Source organism: Cavia porcellus, unplaced genomic scaffold, assembly GCF_034190915.1.
Source record: "Cavia porcellus strain 051 isolate PalLab524CR breed Dunkin Hartley unplaced genomic scaffold, mCavPor4.1 scaffold_6, whole genome shotgun sequence".
Classification (NCBI taxonomy): domain Eukaryota; kingdom Metazoa; phylum Chordata; class Mammalia; order Rodentia; family Caviidae; genus Cavia; species Cavia porcellus.
Genome location: NW_026947489.1, coordinates 77,748,741 through 77,764,934, shown reverse-complemented (window position 1 = coordinate 77,764,934; position 16,194 = coordinate 77,748,741). Strand labels below are relative to the sequence as shown.

Here is a 16,194-nt window from a genome sequence, read left to right as displayed (position 1 = left end):
TTTCTATATATAAGCCATTTACTTTTCTCATCTTGAATGATCATTTTGTTTGACAATATTCTTAACTCTTTACTTTGAAGGGGAGAACTTGCGAAGATTATGCGTGCCAGAGCCAAGGAAATTGAGGTGAAACTGCTTCTTTTCGCTATTCAGAGAACAACTAACTTTGAGGGATTTCTGGCCAAACGTTTCTCTGGCTGTACACTGACTGATGGAACTCTGGTAAGACCTTCCAGAAATCCATGACTGGGGCAACTGGGCTTCATTTCACTATTTTACTGATTGTATCCTTTGGCTTTTGGGGTCAAGCAATCTTCCTGTCTCAGTTTCCCAAATCCTTGGAACTGCAGGTATGTACACTGGGTCCAGCTTTATTCTTTTCAGTGAGAAAAATGGGTCAAATTAGTGATATCCAAACTTTCTTCTAACAAAACCTGATGTAGAACCCAAAAAGAATAATACCTAACATTTTTTGAACATCCATTGTGTGTCCCACCCTGTCCGAGGTGCATTTATCTGGAATCATTTTGCTTCATCTTTAACCATACCTGAGATCACAGTGCTAATATATAAAGCCATAAAGAGTTAACTATCCTATTTGAAGCAAGGGAGTAAAGGTAGGAGTGAGACCTGGAGTCCTGTGCCACTACTCACACAGCTCTTTAGGTTCCTAGGGTGAAGGACTGTGAGAAGATGAGGAAATAAAGAAGAGACTAAAGCTAGGGCCAGATGGAGCACTTACTCTCCTGATGGGAGGAAAGGAACTGCTCAACCATTATAGCAGGTTTATTTATAGACTCAGGAGGATGATGTCAGTTTCAACCCCACTGCCTAGCAACTTGTTTGCCTGGCTAGCCTGGGCTACCTGCCTTCTTAGAGCTGGCACAGCTTGTTTACCATCTTATTTTGGGCACTCAGTGTTTTCAGGGATGGCCTTGCTTTGGCCCCACAGATGTGATCAATTTCCAGCTTTCAGGGCTCCCTTGTACACTAGTTTGCCTCTCCCCTACCTGGATTACCTTCTCTAGTTCCCAGCCAAATACTCTCTTCACCCAGTGTCTTAGTTATTTTTTACTCGTCGCTGAGACAAAATACCTGATGTACCAAGTTGGGAAAGAAAAGGTTTTTTTCTTACAGTTTTTAGAGGTTTCAGCCCATACTCAGTTGGCTTGAAGGCAGGGTGGCATGGCAAGGCCGCAGTCCCTGGTGGGGCTGTAAACAGCAAGGTAGAAACTGGCAAGACAGAAAGACACATCTTCTTCCTGCCGTTACATTATATCCTTGCTCCACTTGTAGGTGGGTGTAGCACTGACATCATCAATCCAAGCACTAGACAATGAACCAGTCACAAATGCACAGTGTACACACATGAGGCTTAGGGGCCACTGACATAAACCATGACACCCAACAAGACTGATCTCAAAGTGGGTGACTCAAAACTGGTTCCTTAGGGCACTGGGATGAAGAGTGGTGGCAGTAACAGCTTAGTTTTAAGGGAAGGATACAAGACCCAACTTACTCTGGTTTACAAGTAGAACCATAAAATACTCTTTCCATACTTAGGAAAAATATATATATAGGTATTCTTCTCTATGCTAACTCATGTTCAAAATCTATTGTTTTTTTACTAATGGGGAAAAACAGGTCATAAAATAGATGAAAATGCCCTTAACAACCAAGTAAAAAATAAAATACCAAAAATCCCAGCACCCAGGAAGCTGAGGTGGGAGGGCTACAATTCTGGAATTATAGTAGTGAATTTATGGCAGGCTTGGTCTACAAAGTGAGATCTTGTACCCTAGTTATTTTTCTTATTGCTGAGACAAAATACCTGACACCCATAAGTTAAAGGAGAAAAGGTTTATTTCAGTTCATAGTTTGTAGAGGTTTCAGTCTATAGTTGGCTCCAAGGCAGGGTGGCACTGCAGGGGGACATCACAGGAGAAAACAGTCCATGGCAGAACAGCCAGGAGGCATTGAGGCAGCAGCAGCAGGAAGGCTCCCTTTCCCTTTTATCACATGCAGGCTACAAGCGTCTTGGGTGGTGCCCACACCCAGGTTTGGGCTTCTGTTTTCAATAAACCTATTCGGCCACATCAGAACTATGCTAATTCCAGTCAGTGGGGCTAAGTTAGTACCACACAACCCTAATCTCAGTATCACCCTAGGTAGATCCAACAGGCTCCAAAAATGCCCACCTACAAGTACCAGTGCATGAGGCTTTGGAGGGACGTCTAGGTACAAAACAGTCTGTCTCAAAAACAACAACAATGAAGTTAACAGAATTGCCATTAAATACAGCTTGTATCTCTCATGAGAAATTTGTGGCTAACTTCAGCACCTGCTTAATTTTCTCATACTAGCTTTCCTCTCCATCCTAGCCAAGCCATGCTTCTGCACTGCTAAGTAGAGACTTCGGCAGCAGTGGGCTCAGCCCTTCAGAAATCTGCTTGAGGACAAGACGATTTAAGCCCTGAGAAGAGGCCCTAGTCTAGGATTAGCACCTGAGCTCCCCTGGCCTCTGGCTGGCGAGGACAGGCTCTGTGGACCAGTAATTCAGTTCAAGAACAAGAAACAGGGATACTTGAATACCATTCATGCCAAATGTGTTTTGAGCTACTCGTCTCTTCCTTTGGCTGAATACTGCCTCGGGGGAACAAATGGTCTTGTTGTATCTCATGACCAGGGTAACCTACAAACTTCCTAAAAGACACTGGAGTTTTCACCTTTTCAAGAAGTCCCCCCCGCCAGGTTAAAAGTGCTCCTATAACATGGATAGGGAAGGCCCCTCTAGACAAATAGGGTGCTGCTCCATGCAGAGAGCATGGAAAACTGATAAGAGCTGTTCTTAAGTTTGCAAAGACAACGCTTCTGTGAGAAAGTAGGTACTGCATAGCACTGTCAAAGGAGCAGTTGGCTGATTGTTGATTGGGCAGTGTGCCCATTGTGACTATGCTCTCAGGCAGTGCCACACTCCTGGGAGGTCTGGAGCCATTTCAACTTGTGGCAGCTGCTGTGCTCTGTAGTGGTATCACTGTCAGCTTGAAGCAGCTGAACTTTTTCCCTGGTCTTTTGATCACTTGTTTGATTTTCTTTTTTGCTTGTTTGTTTATGGTATGGGGGAGATCAAACCCAGGGCCTACTGCATGCTAGGCAAGTGCTCTAGCACTGAGGTATATCCCAGGCCCCTAGGCCCATTTTTGTCTGCTGTGTTTGAAATTTCTGGCAGAACTATTTGTAAACCCCTTCAGTTGTTCAGGTGTTACTTTCTTCTATCAAATTTGTAAGAGAGTTTTAGAGTATAAATCCTTGGCCTGATAATTCTGATTAATGCCATGAGTTCTTTATTTACCCTCTAGTTGGTCAGCTGTCTTCTTCACATACTTCTCTAAGTCATTCAATTTCTAAAGAAGTGCTGCCTCTTTCCCCAATTGTTCTTTATTCCAATTACCATGACCTAGGAACCTGTCTGTATTCCTCATCTTACAGTGGGCATCCCACACCTTTAGGGATTTTTTTTCTTAACCGATGAGTTTCTAGAAAAGCCCAGTATTCCTTTGACTTCTTCAGCTAGGCCAGGTCTTAAAGAAATGGTTCACTGCTGGTCAGCCTTGGGAAAGTGTGAAGGTAATGTTCACACGGAGCTTTGCCCTCACTTTGCACTGTGTCGGGGGGCCACACCTGCTGTACCTGTATTTTGCAGCCTTCACTGGTAAAACCCATGCTGAATCAGTCATGCTGACATTAGTGCCTACAGACAGCACTGGGAAGAGGCCATACTGATTCCTGTTCTAGTGCCCAGCATCTCACCCAAAGACTCGGTACTTCCTGGACCCTTGCCTCCTTCTCCTCTGCTACTTGCTTCCAGAGTAGACTTTTTGGGCTACCATTTTGTTTTAAGATATCAAAATAGATTGCAAAATGAACCAAAGTAAATCTAAATACCTTCTAACATATGCCGCATTTCATAGAAAGTTAGTAAATTCCTCGGAAAGTGATCGTGGAGCAGGTAGTAGTCAGCAAGAAGCCAAGATGGCCAGAGGTCCTGCCTTGCCACTTCCTCCTAGGCCATACCCTATCCTACAGCTGCTGCCATCACTTGACTCCCTGTATCTTTTAGAACCTCCTCAGTCCTTGGTGGGCTGCAGAGTGTGATTACCAGTTCACCAGAAAAACCTGCCACAGCTCAGCCATCCAATGGGATACACTGTCTTTTGCTTTTATTTTAGAGCTGTGACTGCCATCTGACAGAACTCTAGAGTGAAAGCACCTTAAGGACAGGACTTGCTTGTCCTTCCTGTATTGTCCTTGTAAAGTTTTATCATGGGCTGCACTCGAGTCGTTTCTGCAAAAAGCAAGCTGGTGGTGCTACTTTCAGCAGTGTCAACTTACGACCCTTTAGGAGGGATTCAAGATAGTCTGTAAATTAAAATTCCTTGAAATCGAAAGCAAATGTCTGGATATGATCTAACTACATCCATATGCATTTTTAGTGTCTTGATGATTAGATTGAAGGTAAACAAATTATATTCAACCTTCTGCTGAAAGCAGAGTAGATCAGGTTAGGTTTTTATAACTGCCTCACCAAATTTGGGAGGCTTTTTTTTAAACACTGTAAATTTTTTTTTAATTTTAAAGAGAATAAAACAAAACAAAACAGAACAGAACATAGTAGATCAGAATAAAACAAAGCAACCAACACAGGATTGCAAAACAAGACAACAAGAAATCAACAGTGACTACCATAATGTCTCGTTTTCTTCAAAATAGTTGTCCATATCTTCACACACAATGAATTCAAACAAAACATAACAGTATAAAACCAATCAAAACAAAAGAATGGAAGCATTACAGGCCTTCAAAACCAGACAATAGGAAAATCAACAATGGCTACTATAAAACACCATGAAATTTTTCCTCAAGAAATGAAACTGGATTTCCATTCATGGCTGATATGTAAGTTGAATTGTCCTTTGACTTATAGAGGTCATTTTAATATACATATATACTTGCCTGGTTTTTAAAAATTACATTATAAATATAGAAGCTATAAGACCAGTTTTTAGCCGTGCAATTTGGGCATCATAACATTTTTTTAATGAAAGCCTACACAGAGGATCTCTCTGTTCACCACAGTCGTGGAACAAATTAATGCCTACATTCGGGAGATTGAAAGAGGAAAAGGGGCAGAGTTTCCTAGGACTTCAATCATAATGTTTGAAATATTTTATAAATAGTTTCTTTTTTTTCCCTATGCGTATATGTGTAGGTGTGCATATGTGTGTGTAGATGAATGTAGGAAGTACTGACCTCCTTAGCTATTTGATTGATTGATTGATTGATTTTTTTGATTGATAGTTTGAAGCAGGGTCTCACTAAGTTGCCCATGGTGGCCTCTCCTGAGTAATTGGGACTCCAGCTCTGTGCCACCATGCCTGACATTTTCTAAGTGATTTAGTAATGTTAAAGGAATGTATTGTTCCATTTGAATGACATCCTAAGAAATGACATCCTAAGGAAATTAACTTTGGTTTCTTCCTGAGATGAGAATAATACGTGATCATGGAAATTGTAGGCAAGCATGGGGAAGCAGACATGAAGATTTTTGTTTTTTCTATACACACTTGGCTTGGTTAATTTTCTCATGTTGCTGAGACAAAATACCTGACACCCAAAGTTAAGGAAGGAAAGGCTTATTTAGCTCACAGTTTGTGGAGGTTTCAGTCCATACTCAGCTGGTTCCAAGGCAGAGTGGCGTATGTTAGAGGGCAACAGTTCATGGCAGTGGAAAACAGCAAAAGCAAGAAGAGCAAAAGGAACACAAGGAGAAGACTCTTTCTGTCTCTTGTATTGTATGTCAGCTACTCATGCTGGGGTGATTGTAGCACTCATACCCATAATCCCAGCATTGGACCATGAATAAATCTCAAATTCTAGAAGCCTGCCCTGTGACTGCATGAGGCTTTGGGGGAACATTCAGACACAAACCATAATAACATTTGAAATTACACTTTTAAATAAAATTTTCCAGGGGCTGGGGATTTAGCTCAGCGGCATAAGTGCCTTCCTTGCAAGTGTGCGGTCATGAGTTTGATCCCTGGTACCGATAAAAATGAAAAAGACAAAAATAAAATAAAATAAAAAAATAAAAATTTCCTCTGCTTAATTTTTTAAAAATTGAGACATAGTCCATGTAACAAAAACCTCACCTTTGAAAGTTTACAATTTGTTGAATTTTACTGTACTTGCAATATTGTGCCACTGTTTCACTTGTCTGGTCCCAGAACACTTCTGTCACTCCCAAAAGAAATTCCCCTTAGCATTCTCTTCAGTTTCTCTCCTTTCTTCAGGCTTGGGCAATAGCTAATCTAGTTTTTGTTTTTATGAATGGCAATTCTAGACATTTCACATAATTAAACCATATAAAATGTAGTCTTTATGCATGGGTTATTTCACTTTGGGCTGGCTTTCAAAGCTACCCATGTTTGAGCATTTATCAATACTTTATTCCTTTTCATGCTCAAATAATATTCTTTTATATGGCTATATTACACATTGTTCGTCTCTTCAGCTGTGGGCATTTGTTTCGTCTTCTTAACTACAGTGAATAAGGCTTTGAATATTTGTGTAGACATTTTATGTGACTATGTTTTCTCTGTTTATTTTTTTCTCACTCTCTTCTCTCTTTTGTGGTACAGGATTGCACACAGGGCACACATATTCTACCTGAGCTATATCCCTAGGTTTAACTTGGTGATATAACATAAGATTGTTTTCCCCCAGCAGTCATACTGTTTCATTCCTACCAGCAGTGGAGGAGAATCCTAATTTATCCACATCCTTGCCAACCCTGGCTTTTAAAAAAATTATAGTTGACTTTACAGGTATAAAATAGTATCTCATTTGGAGTTTGATTTGATTTTTCTTAATAACTAATGACATGTATTTTTCATGTGCTTATGTGCTATTAGTAGATCTTTAGAGAAATATTTTCAATTTCTTAACCTATTTGATTAATTTATTTTTAACTGATACATAAAACATAAAAGTTTCACACTTTTAAGAAGTACCATGTTGTGCCTCAATGCACATACACACTGTCTGATCTTTGTCAGATTTTTTCTTTTCTTCTTTTTTTTTTTTTCTGGTACCAGGGACTGAACTCACGACCTTGTGTTTGCCAAGCAGGCACTTACACTGCTGAGCCAAAACCCAGCCTTTAAGTCATATTAAACATGTCTGTCTCCTCAAACATTTATGACTCTTTATGGAGAAAACATTCATAATCCTTTCTTCTAATTTTTTAAATGCATAGTGCATTATTGTCATTTAATCACCCTACTGTGCAGTAGCACTTCAGACTTCCGTCTATCTTTATTTTTGAGTTGTAGTTCGTTTTTCTTAAATTTTATTTTGAAAGTAGTAAAAATGCAACAGAACAAAGCCAATTGAGACAATGCAGCGAAATTGGTACAGAACTTCACAGTAGGATACTGGGATGTTAGTAATAGGTACTATGGTACATCTCATTATCTTCACAATAGTTGTCCAGTCAATTAGGTATAGCGAAATCAAACCAAAAACAGAACAGTATAAAACCAACTGAGAGTACTGAATAGAGCAAAAGAAGCATAACAAAACAAAACAAAACAAAACAGTGAAAACAACCTTTGCCTTCAAACAGAAGATAGAAGGAGATCCCCCATATTTGCTATATTGTGTATGATCATCCTCTCAAGAGATGCTGAGACAACTATCCCCAGTAACTATGAGGGTGGGTGGTGTTTGATTCTCAGCCGCACCTCCATAGGCTCACAGAAGCCTCTGTTTCTCCTCCTGGCGCTTACCAAGAGGGCAGGCGAATAAGCTGCCTAAGTCCCCCCATGGCCGGACCTCAGGAATGCTGGTTCCTGTAGGAGTTCTTTGTATGTTCTATCATATATCACATGTATTGTTTCCGGATATTTTCTCCCATGCCGGGAGTTTTCTTTTCACTCTCTTGATAGTGTCCATTGGCACACAAAATTTGTAAGGTCACAAGTTCATGCTCAGCCCAGGCAACTTAGCCATACAGACCTTGCCTCAGAATAAAAGAGGTTGGGGATGTAGATCAGTACAAGTACCCTGGGTTCATCTTCAGTACTACACAAAGTTTTGTATGCAGTCTGTTTTAAGTTTTGCTGTTCCCTTTGATTCTTTATTTGTTTGGTGGTTGGTTTTTTTGAGCCAGGGTCTCACTGTATAGCCCAGGCTGGCCTCAAACTTGAGGCACTCCTCTTGCCTCAGCCTCCTGAGTGCTGATATTACAGGCATGCACTATCATGCCTGGCAGTGTTTCCTTTGTTTTAGTGTCATGCATATTTAAATAACTTTTATACAATTCAGTCAGAAAGATTTGCCCGTTTCCTCCTAAAAGTTGTGCAGTTTTGACTCCTCCATTTAGATCTTTGATCTATTTGAATTAATTTTTGCCACTAGTATATAAATGCAACTTTATTTTCCTACTTTTCTTCATGTCATATCTGAGGTCCTTTTTCTATCACCACATAAGATTTTATTGTGCAGATACTCCATAATCTCCCTAACGATTCTTTTCTTTGGGGGCCTTAAAACATTTCACTTTTATTTAAAAAGCCACATGAACATTTTTGTGCATGCATTTTTATTAATATTTGAGATTATTTTCGTAAGATACTAATGGAATCATGGCATCAAAAGGTAGAAGCATGTCCAAATTTCAGATAGCCATGTTAAACCACTTTCTGAATTTGTGTTGATTCTTATGGATACAACATCTTGGTCACTCCCAGCACTACCTGTTTATATTAATTATTAGTGGTGATTTATTAAGTCGTTTTTTGTTTTAGCACATCTCATATTGCTAATGTGCAGATGTCTAAAATAAAAAGGTAACTCTGCCAAATAAAAAAGGCAAGACAAGGATTAAGGAAAGAGGTGAGTCCTAAATTTAGTGCCCGGCACTAACCACACAAACACACACAAAGCAGTCTGAATTTTCTTTCTGAATTACAAGTTTTCGGTGAGGTGTGGTGGCTCATGCCTATAATCCTAGCACTCTATGAGGCTAACGCAGGATGACTACAAGCCCAAACCCAGCCTGGGCAACCTGGTGACTCAGTGAGACCCTGTCTCAATAAAAAGCCTTGGCATGTAGTTCACTATGAAGACCTTATATTGAGTCCTCAGTATCAGAAGCAAAATAACAGCAAAAATACAAATTTCCACTCCTAGGTATATATACCCAAGAGAACTGAAAAGATGCTTATATAAAACTATCCAGGCTGGGCATGGTGGCACAGATCTATAATCCCAGCATTCAGGAGGCTGAGGCAGGAGGATTGCTTCAAGTTCAAGGCCAGCCTGGACTACATAGTGTGTTCAAGTCCAGCCTAAACTGTATAGTGAGACTGTCTCAAAAACAAACAAAAGAAAATTATACCCAAATGTTTGTGACAATACTATTCGTATTACCCAAAAGGTAGAAATAACTCAAAAGTCCATTAGTAGACAGATGGTAAACAAAATGTGGTATATTCACGTAATGAAATATTATTCGTCCATAAAAATAAATATTGACACATACTACAGCATAGATGAACCTCGTAATGCTACGCTAAGTGAAAAAAACCAGACACAAAAGGTAACATATTAATATGAATCCACTCATAATGAAAAGTTTACAAATCCATAGAGACAGAAGGGATTGTGAAGAGGAGCTGACAGCTAATGGATATGGGCTTTCCTTTGGAGGTGAAATATGTCTGGAATTAGATCATGGTGATAGTTGCACAATATGCTAAAAACCACTAAATTGTAAATACTTTATGATGAGTGAATTTTATGTTGTGTGAATTATGCTACAAATTAAATCTGTAAGGATTTTTAGGAAAAATTGAATATGTTGGTAAAAGTAATTTTTACTCTTCTGATAAAAATCCTATCCATAAAAAAACCAACCAAACAGCAACAGTGACCAAAAAAACAAAAACAATAAGAAAAAAACCCCAAAAACATGAGAATACTGTTTGTTAAAAACTCAATAAAATATTTTGAAAGAAAGATCTCTTTTTTTTTTTTTTTTTTTTTTTTCTCACCTGCTCCAAATCTGTTACCCCAGAGATATTCACTGCTGAATAGTTTGGGTTGTATATTTGAGACTCCCAAGCATGCATGAACATAATATACATAGACTTTCTGTTTTGTTCACAGAAGATAGGCAGTGTTGCCCTAGTTCTGAAGAGGATTTTGTTGAGGACTTCCCCTGTGACTAGCATTTATTCACAAATATTTTTCAAAGTCCCTCTTTGTGCAAGGGTTTGGGGATAGATGAGAAATTGAATCAGACAGATGCTGATGGTCTAGCAGGAGAAAGAAACCTGCAGTAACTGTCACAACTTAAGATGTGAACATGTGGTAGCAAGAGTGGTCCCTGATAGTAAACACCAGGTGTGCAGAGCCCTGTGTTTATAATCTAGACTGTTAACTAAAGCCTTCAAGCCAGCTCTTCAAGCACAGATCTGGAATGGGGCTGGAATGAAGCATTTATGGAATGAGAAATGCAGAAATTGTGAGACTTCCATCTCATAACTGAAAGCTTTCTCATCCAGGGAAAGGAGAAAGAATTTAAAGTTTTAAGTTTCAGAATTCATTCTTTGATAATGTGATGTGTCCAGGTAAGGCCTCAAAAGGAATTTGTGCAGGAAAACCTAGGTATGGATCTACATTTGACTAGCAGACTCTTCCTAACAGCACATGAGACATTTGGCTGTCCTGTGGCCTTCGCTGTTTCAGAAGTGTTGAGAATCCTGTATGATTTAATTAGTAGGAATTAACTTGCTCTGTGAAGAATTTTACCCTCCTGTGTGGGCTTCAGATTAACTGAAAGAATGATTTTTTTTTTTTTTTTTTGGTACCAGAAATCAAACTCATAACCTAGCACTTGCCAGATAGTTGCTTGTGCCGCTAAGCTAAATCCCTGGCCCAAGAATGAATTCTTTTAAAATTGGAAAGTCGCTTCTCAGAAATTTTTAAATTTCCTTTAACAGCACCAGACTACATGGAATATACCACTCATTTATTTAAAATCTAAACCCACACTAGTAATTTTCTGTGGTCTATGATAGCTGCAAAGCAGATAGGAGGAGTGTGGCCTGGTTAGATCAGGCAGCAGCCTCTAGCACAGAAGACTGCATTGTGCTGGTGGTTGCTGTCTGCAGAGACTTGTTCTTGCAGGGATGTAGTTCAGTGGCACAGTGCCTGCCTAGCAAGTAAGTATAGGGTCCTGAGTTCAATTGGGCCAGTTAATCTTGTACAGTAATGTAACCTGAACAATAATGTAACCTAAAAAAAAAAAAAAAATGTAACCTGCTAAGCAGGAGGTGGCTATATCTACATCTTGAGTTTTGAAATAGTATTTGCCAATAGGGTGGTATATGTGCAGGAGCCGAGGGCCTCTTGCAGAGGAGAGAAGAAAGAAGCAGTTCAGTGTATCTTTGCTCTTATAAGTTGACGTGCTTACCGCTTTCACATCCTAGAGAGACCCAGGAGACAAAAAGTAGGGACAGGGTGTCACTTGTAGTAGTTAAAAGAAATTTGTTTTTCAAGACTTACAGCCTGTGCTTTCTTTTCTTTCCCTTTTATGTGTTGCTTCATAAAGAGGCACAAGTGGGCAGGGTGGTACCTGTGTATAATGCCAGCTACTAAAGAGGCAGAGGGCAGGAGGATCCCAAGCACAAGGCCATCCTGGCCAACCAAACAAGATCCTGTCTCTAAGTAAAATAAAACTAATAAGGGCTGGGATTCCGCTCAGTTGTAGAGCATTTACCTACCATGTCAGAGACCCTGGGCTCAATCCCAGGCTGCAGCAGCAGGGGATAGCAATTCTGCCATACAGTCTTTCACCTCTATTAAATACAAATGAAAGCTTCTCCTTAGTCAGCTTTTCCCTATGTGTCAGACAGTATATCAGTCCACACTGATATATATACCTCATCTCATCCTACTGATCGTGCTGTGAAACAGGTATTAATATTCTTCTAAGTTGCAGGTAAGACAGCTGAGCCTTGGAGAAATCAAGCAGCACTCCCAAGTGGTGCATTTGTACGTAAACTCAGGTTTACAGGTCCAGAGCCTCTACCCTCACCACTGCATAAGAATGCCCGTGTCAGTTCATAGCAGCACAAGCGGCAAGTGGCTTAGACCAAAATGAATTCCTTTCCCTCACTTCTGGCTTTCTCAGCAAGTCTTCTTGGCTTCTCTCCTAAACATGTCCTGATCTCGCCACTTTTCTCTGTCTCCACGTCACTGGTTTAGTCCAGTCCTCATCAGGTCTGCCTGGAACACTGCAGCAAGCTCAGAAACTGAGTTCTTGCTTCTATTACAATCTACTCTCCCTGTGACCATGAATGATACTTTAAAAACCCACATTAGGGTGCATCTGTAGTCCCAGCTTCTCCGGAAGCTGAGATAAAAGGATTGTTTGAGTCCAGGAGTTCAAAGCCAGGCTGGGCAACACCGCAAGACCCTATCTCTAAAATCTAAATTAGATTCTGCACTTCCTGTATAAAACCAAACTGTTTATGTGCAATGTAAAGATCTTAAGTAGAAGATTTTACTGGGGGCCACAAAAGACTATGCAGACGTGTCATTCTGTTTGGTTGGTGCTGCCTTTTATGTTGTGCTACTTCTTTCTTTTATCTATTCGACATACTCTACCAGGTAGAGTAGAGACCAGAAACAGTCTTAGCCCATTTCATTGACATCTACTTTTTGTTACGATGTCCTCATTAAAAATGAAGCTCACCTGAATGGAGCCCTGGTGTCCTTAGCAATGATAAGAGAGACGGGGGCGGGGCAGGGGAGAGAGAGAAAGCAAGCTAAAAAGTCAAATTTTGTTTCTATCACTGAATGGTTTTGAACAAAGCTTTAGATTAACTGGCTTCCTTTCTATATCTATTGCACACCAAAAGACTCAGAATCATAGTGATTCAGTTTAGTAGTACAACTCCAAAACTCATTCTTAAATCAGTAGAACCAGGAGTTTAATGCTATTATCTAATTTTTTTTTTTTTTTTAGGAGACAAGGTCTCATTGTGTTTCCCAGGCTGACCTCTAACTTCTACATTCAAGACATCATGCCATCTCAGCCACCTCAGTAGCTGGGAATAATAGGCTTGAACCACCACACCCAGATTAATTCACTTATTTTTTTAAAATTCACTTCTTTATTGTTGCTGAAGTTTAAACTATATATCTCTTTCCAAAATAGCAGCAGTTCTTAAAAAGATGACTAAAGCTTAAATATATTGCTTTCTAAAAATAGCTTTAAGTTTATAGAGATTTCCCTCTCCCCTCTACACCATACCAGGGAAATAAGCCCAAGTTCAGAGATTGCCAATTTGAAATACTTATGTGGTTGTTGGACCATGCCAGAATACTGCAAAATACTGTTTCTCACTGGAATACTGCAAGAACGATTGTATTACTAATGATTGCTGGGAGCTAATACAAGCATCACAAGGTTTTCTTCATATGTTTAGGCTCTTGTCTATTCACACAATAGCCTTTCCAGGTGTTCGGGACAAGAAATGAGTAGCTTAAATTCATGTAAGCAGAATTATCTTCAATCCCAAACCGGAAGATGATGGAGTTTTTGTTAAGTTTTGCTCTTCTTTTTTGCTTGTAATACCTTCATGTGATGTCCTGGCACTTGGCAAAGTCATTCACACTGTAGTCCATCTGCTGTCCTTTTTGGTTTAGGGGTTAATTCAGCTTGCTTTACTGGTGTATGCTGAAATGTCACAAGCACATTTAGAAACTCTCCCCGTAGCTTCCCATTTCTGGGGAGCCATCCTTTGCTCTGTCACCAACCATCTCAAATCCCTTTTATTCTGATTGTTGCTTAGCTTCCTTTCTGTTAAAATTCCCAGCATCTGGAGCATAAACAGTATCTGTAGGTAAAAAATGTAGAAAAACAAAGAAACAAAATCCTAGAAAGCTGAATTCAGCAGTTGCATTAGAATTAACATTGTATGCAGCATGCTTTTCTAGAATTTCACACACTTATACTACGTTTGTGTAATCATTAGTAACACAATAGTTCTCGCAATATTCTGGTGACAAACAGTATTTTGCAGTATTTTGCATGGTCCAACAACCACACAGGAATATATGTGAGAACAAATGCAATACAGTTGTGTGTAATATATTTCTGTATGTCTGTATCCTCATTCAACAAATGAAATTCCTGTAGCTCAGAGAAACTAGACATTGTGGCAAGCAGAACAGAATTGGAGCTAAAAATCAGTGTCTCTGCCCACAAGTTTCCCATTAGTCCATGGTCCCTTTCAGTAATTTATTTTTGAAATAGTGTTTATATTTGGGAGCTAGGTAGTAGTTTTTGTCATGGGGATTTTTTAGTTGGTTGTTGTAACAGGCCTTATTTGGGAAGGGACTTTTGTCTATAATCTAGGATACATGAGATTAATTTTATAGTATATTATGGAATTCAAACCCACCTGGCATTTGGGCTAGATGATGTTTATTGAGTACCTATTCTATGCCAGGCACCAAAGTTAACATGGGGAACAAGACAGACATGATCTTTGCCATGATGGCATTTAGCGAGGTGGAAATAAATGGGCAGCTGCATGTTTTAGTAAGTAACTGCATGGGGCAGTGCAGTATGGAACAGGAGCACATGGCAAGGGCATGTGACCTAAATGGATAAAGACACTTCCCAAAAGATGGGGCTTCTCGGTTGAGGACTGAAGGATAATGAGAACTGTGCTGGGATGAATAATAAAGTTTCCAGAATACAAAGACAGGAAAGCAATGTGAAGGCCTGGAGGCAAGACTGTGTCCCACATTGCCTCTATTCTAATTTACAAAGATCAAATTTCATGACTCTATTCTTCAGAGGGCTTGGAGAAAGCAGAAACTCAATGGGAAGATCAATGGAAAGGCTACTAAGTATGCTCAGAGTATTTCTTTCCCATGTTTTCTTAATAGAAAAAGCTGGAGTCTCCACCACCATCTACCAATCCCTTCCTGGAAGATGAACCAACACCAGAGATGGAGGAGCTGGCAATGGAAAAGGGAGAGTTAGATCAAGTAAGTCTGTTCTGCATTGCCACATGTAACCTACCTGTTACTCTTTTTTGAAAATGTTGGCTCTCTTCAAGTATGAGCCATTGGCTGTGGCCACGTTCAGAGATTATAGCAGTGGGGTCTTTACAGAGGGCATTTATCTGAGAGTGCATTCCGATAACTGAGAGAAAGAGCAGCCTATCCTGCCGCCTCTGTTCCCAGAGAGCTGCCTCTCCAGCATTTAGCAACATGCACAGGCTTAACCAGCTCATGCAGCAGAGCCAGCAAAATTTTGCTCTGCCTCATTCATCATCTTCTGAGCTTGTCAGTGCAGCTCTCCACTGTTCTGTGGTCTGGTGCAGTAATGATGTGAAAGATCCAGAGATGTTAACAGCAGCATGGGCTGGGAGAGGCCTCTGCGCAGTACGAGCTGATCACTATAGGTCTGGAAGCCATAGAAAGGCCTGGAAATATCAAGGTGACCAAAGGCATCTTTGGAGAATTACTTTTCAGAGCACACAGGCACTTTAATTTCCTTCAGTTTTTCTGCCAACTCTAGATTTCATCTCCCTTCATGCTACAGAATGGTGTTTTTGTTTCAGTACCATTTTATGACAAGAGAAGTTAGAGAAATAAATCAGAACATTTTCTTCCTTTCTGGATTAGTGATCCTTCTTAATTTTCTATACTTGGCTACTAGAGGATTCTTTTATTATTATATTATTTTGCTCCAGATACCACCAAAAAGAGGCTGAAAAGAAAGAAAGACCAGAATTGTAAAACCCATGGGTGCACACTTTACAGCTAGCCCTGCTTGCTTTTTCCCGTTTTGTTTTTTGTTTGTTTTATATTTGTTTTTGAGATAGGACCTTGCTATGTAGTTCAGGTTGCTACTGACTTCACTATGTAGCCCAGGTTGGCCTGGAATTCTCAGCAATTTTCCTGCCTCAGCCTCCCAAGTGCCAGGATCACAGATGTGTAACACCATGCCCAGCAGCAATTTTAAAAATCTTCTACATATTTTATTTCATTTGATCTTCACAGTGACTGTCTCATAGGTATTGCAACTGTCGTTCAGAGACAACA

At 39.9% G+C, this 16,194-nt stretch overlaps 1 protein-coding gene across 2 annotated transcripts in view; it reads left to right on the top strand.

The window, feature by feature from the left end:
* Positions 1–16,194, top strand: part of Vps53 (VPS53 subunit of GARP complex) — a 152,829-nt gene that overhangs the window by 62,659 nt on the left and 73,976 nt on the right. For both annotated transcript variants that reach the window (XR_010048209.1, XM_003469686.5), the window contains exons 11-12: positions 81–222; positions 15,031–15,132. Coding sequence is in view for 1 of the 2 variants with exons in the window: in XM_003469686.5 (XP_003469734.1) it covers positions 81–222; positions 15,031–15,132 (244 nt within the window). In the remaining variant the exon portion in view is untranslated. The remainder of the gene's footprint in view (positions 1–80; positions 223–15,030; positions 15,133–16,194) is intronic.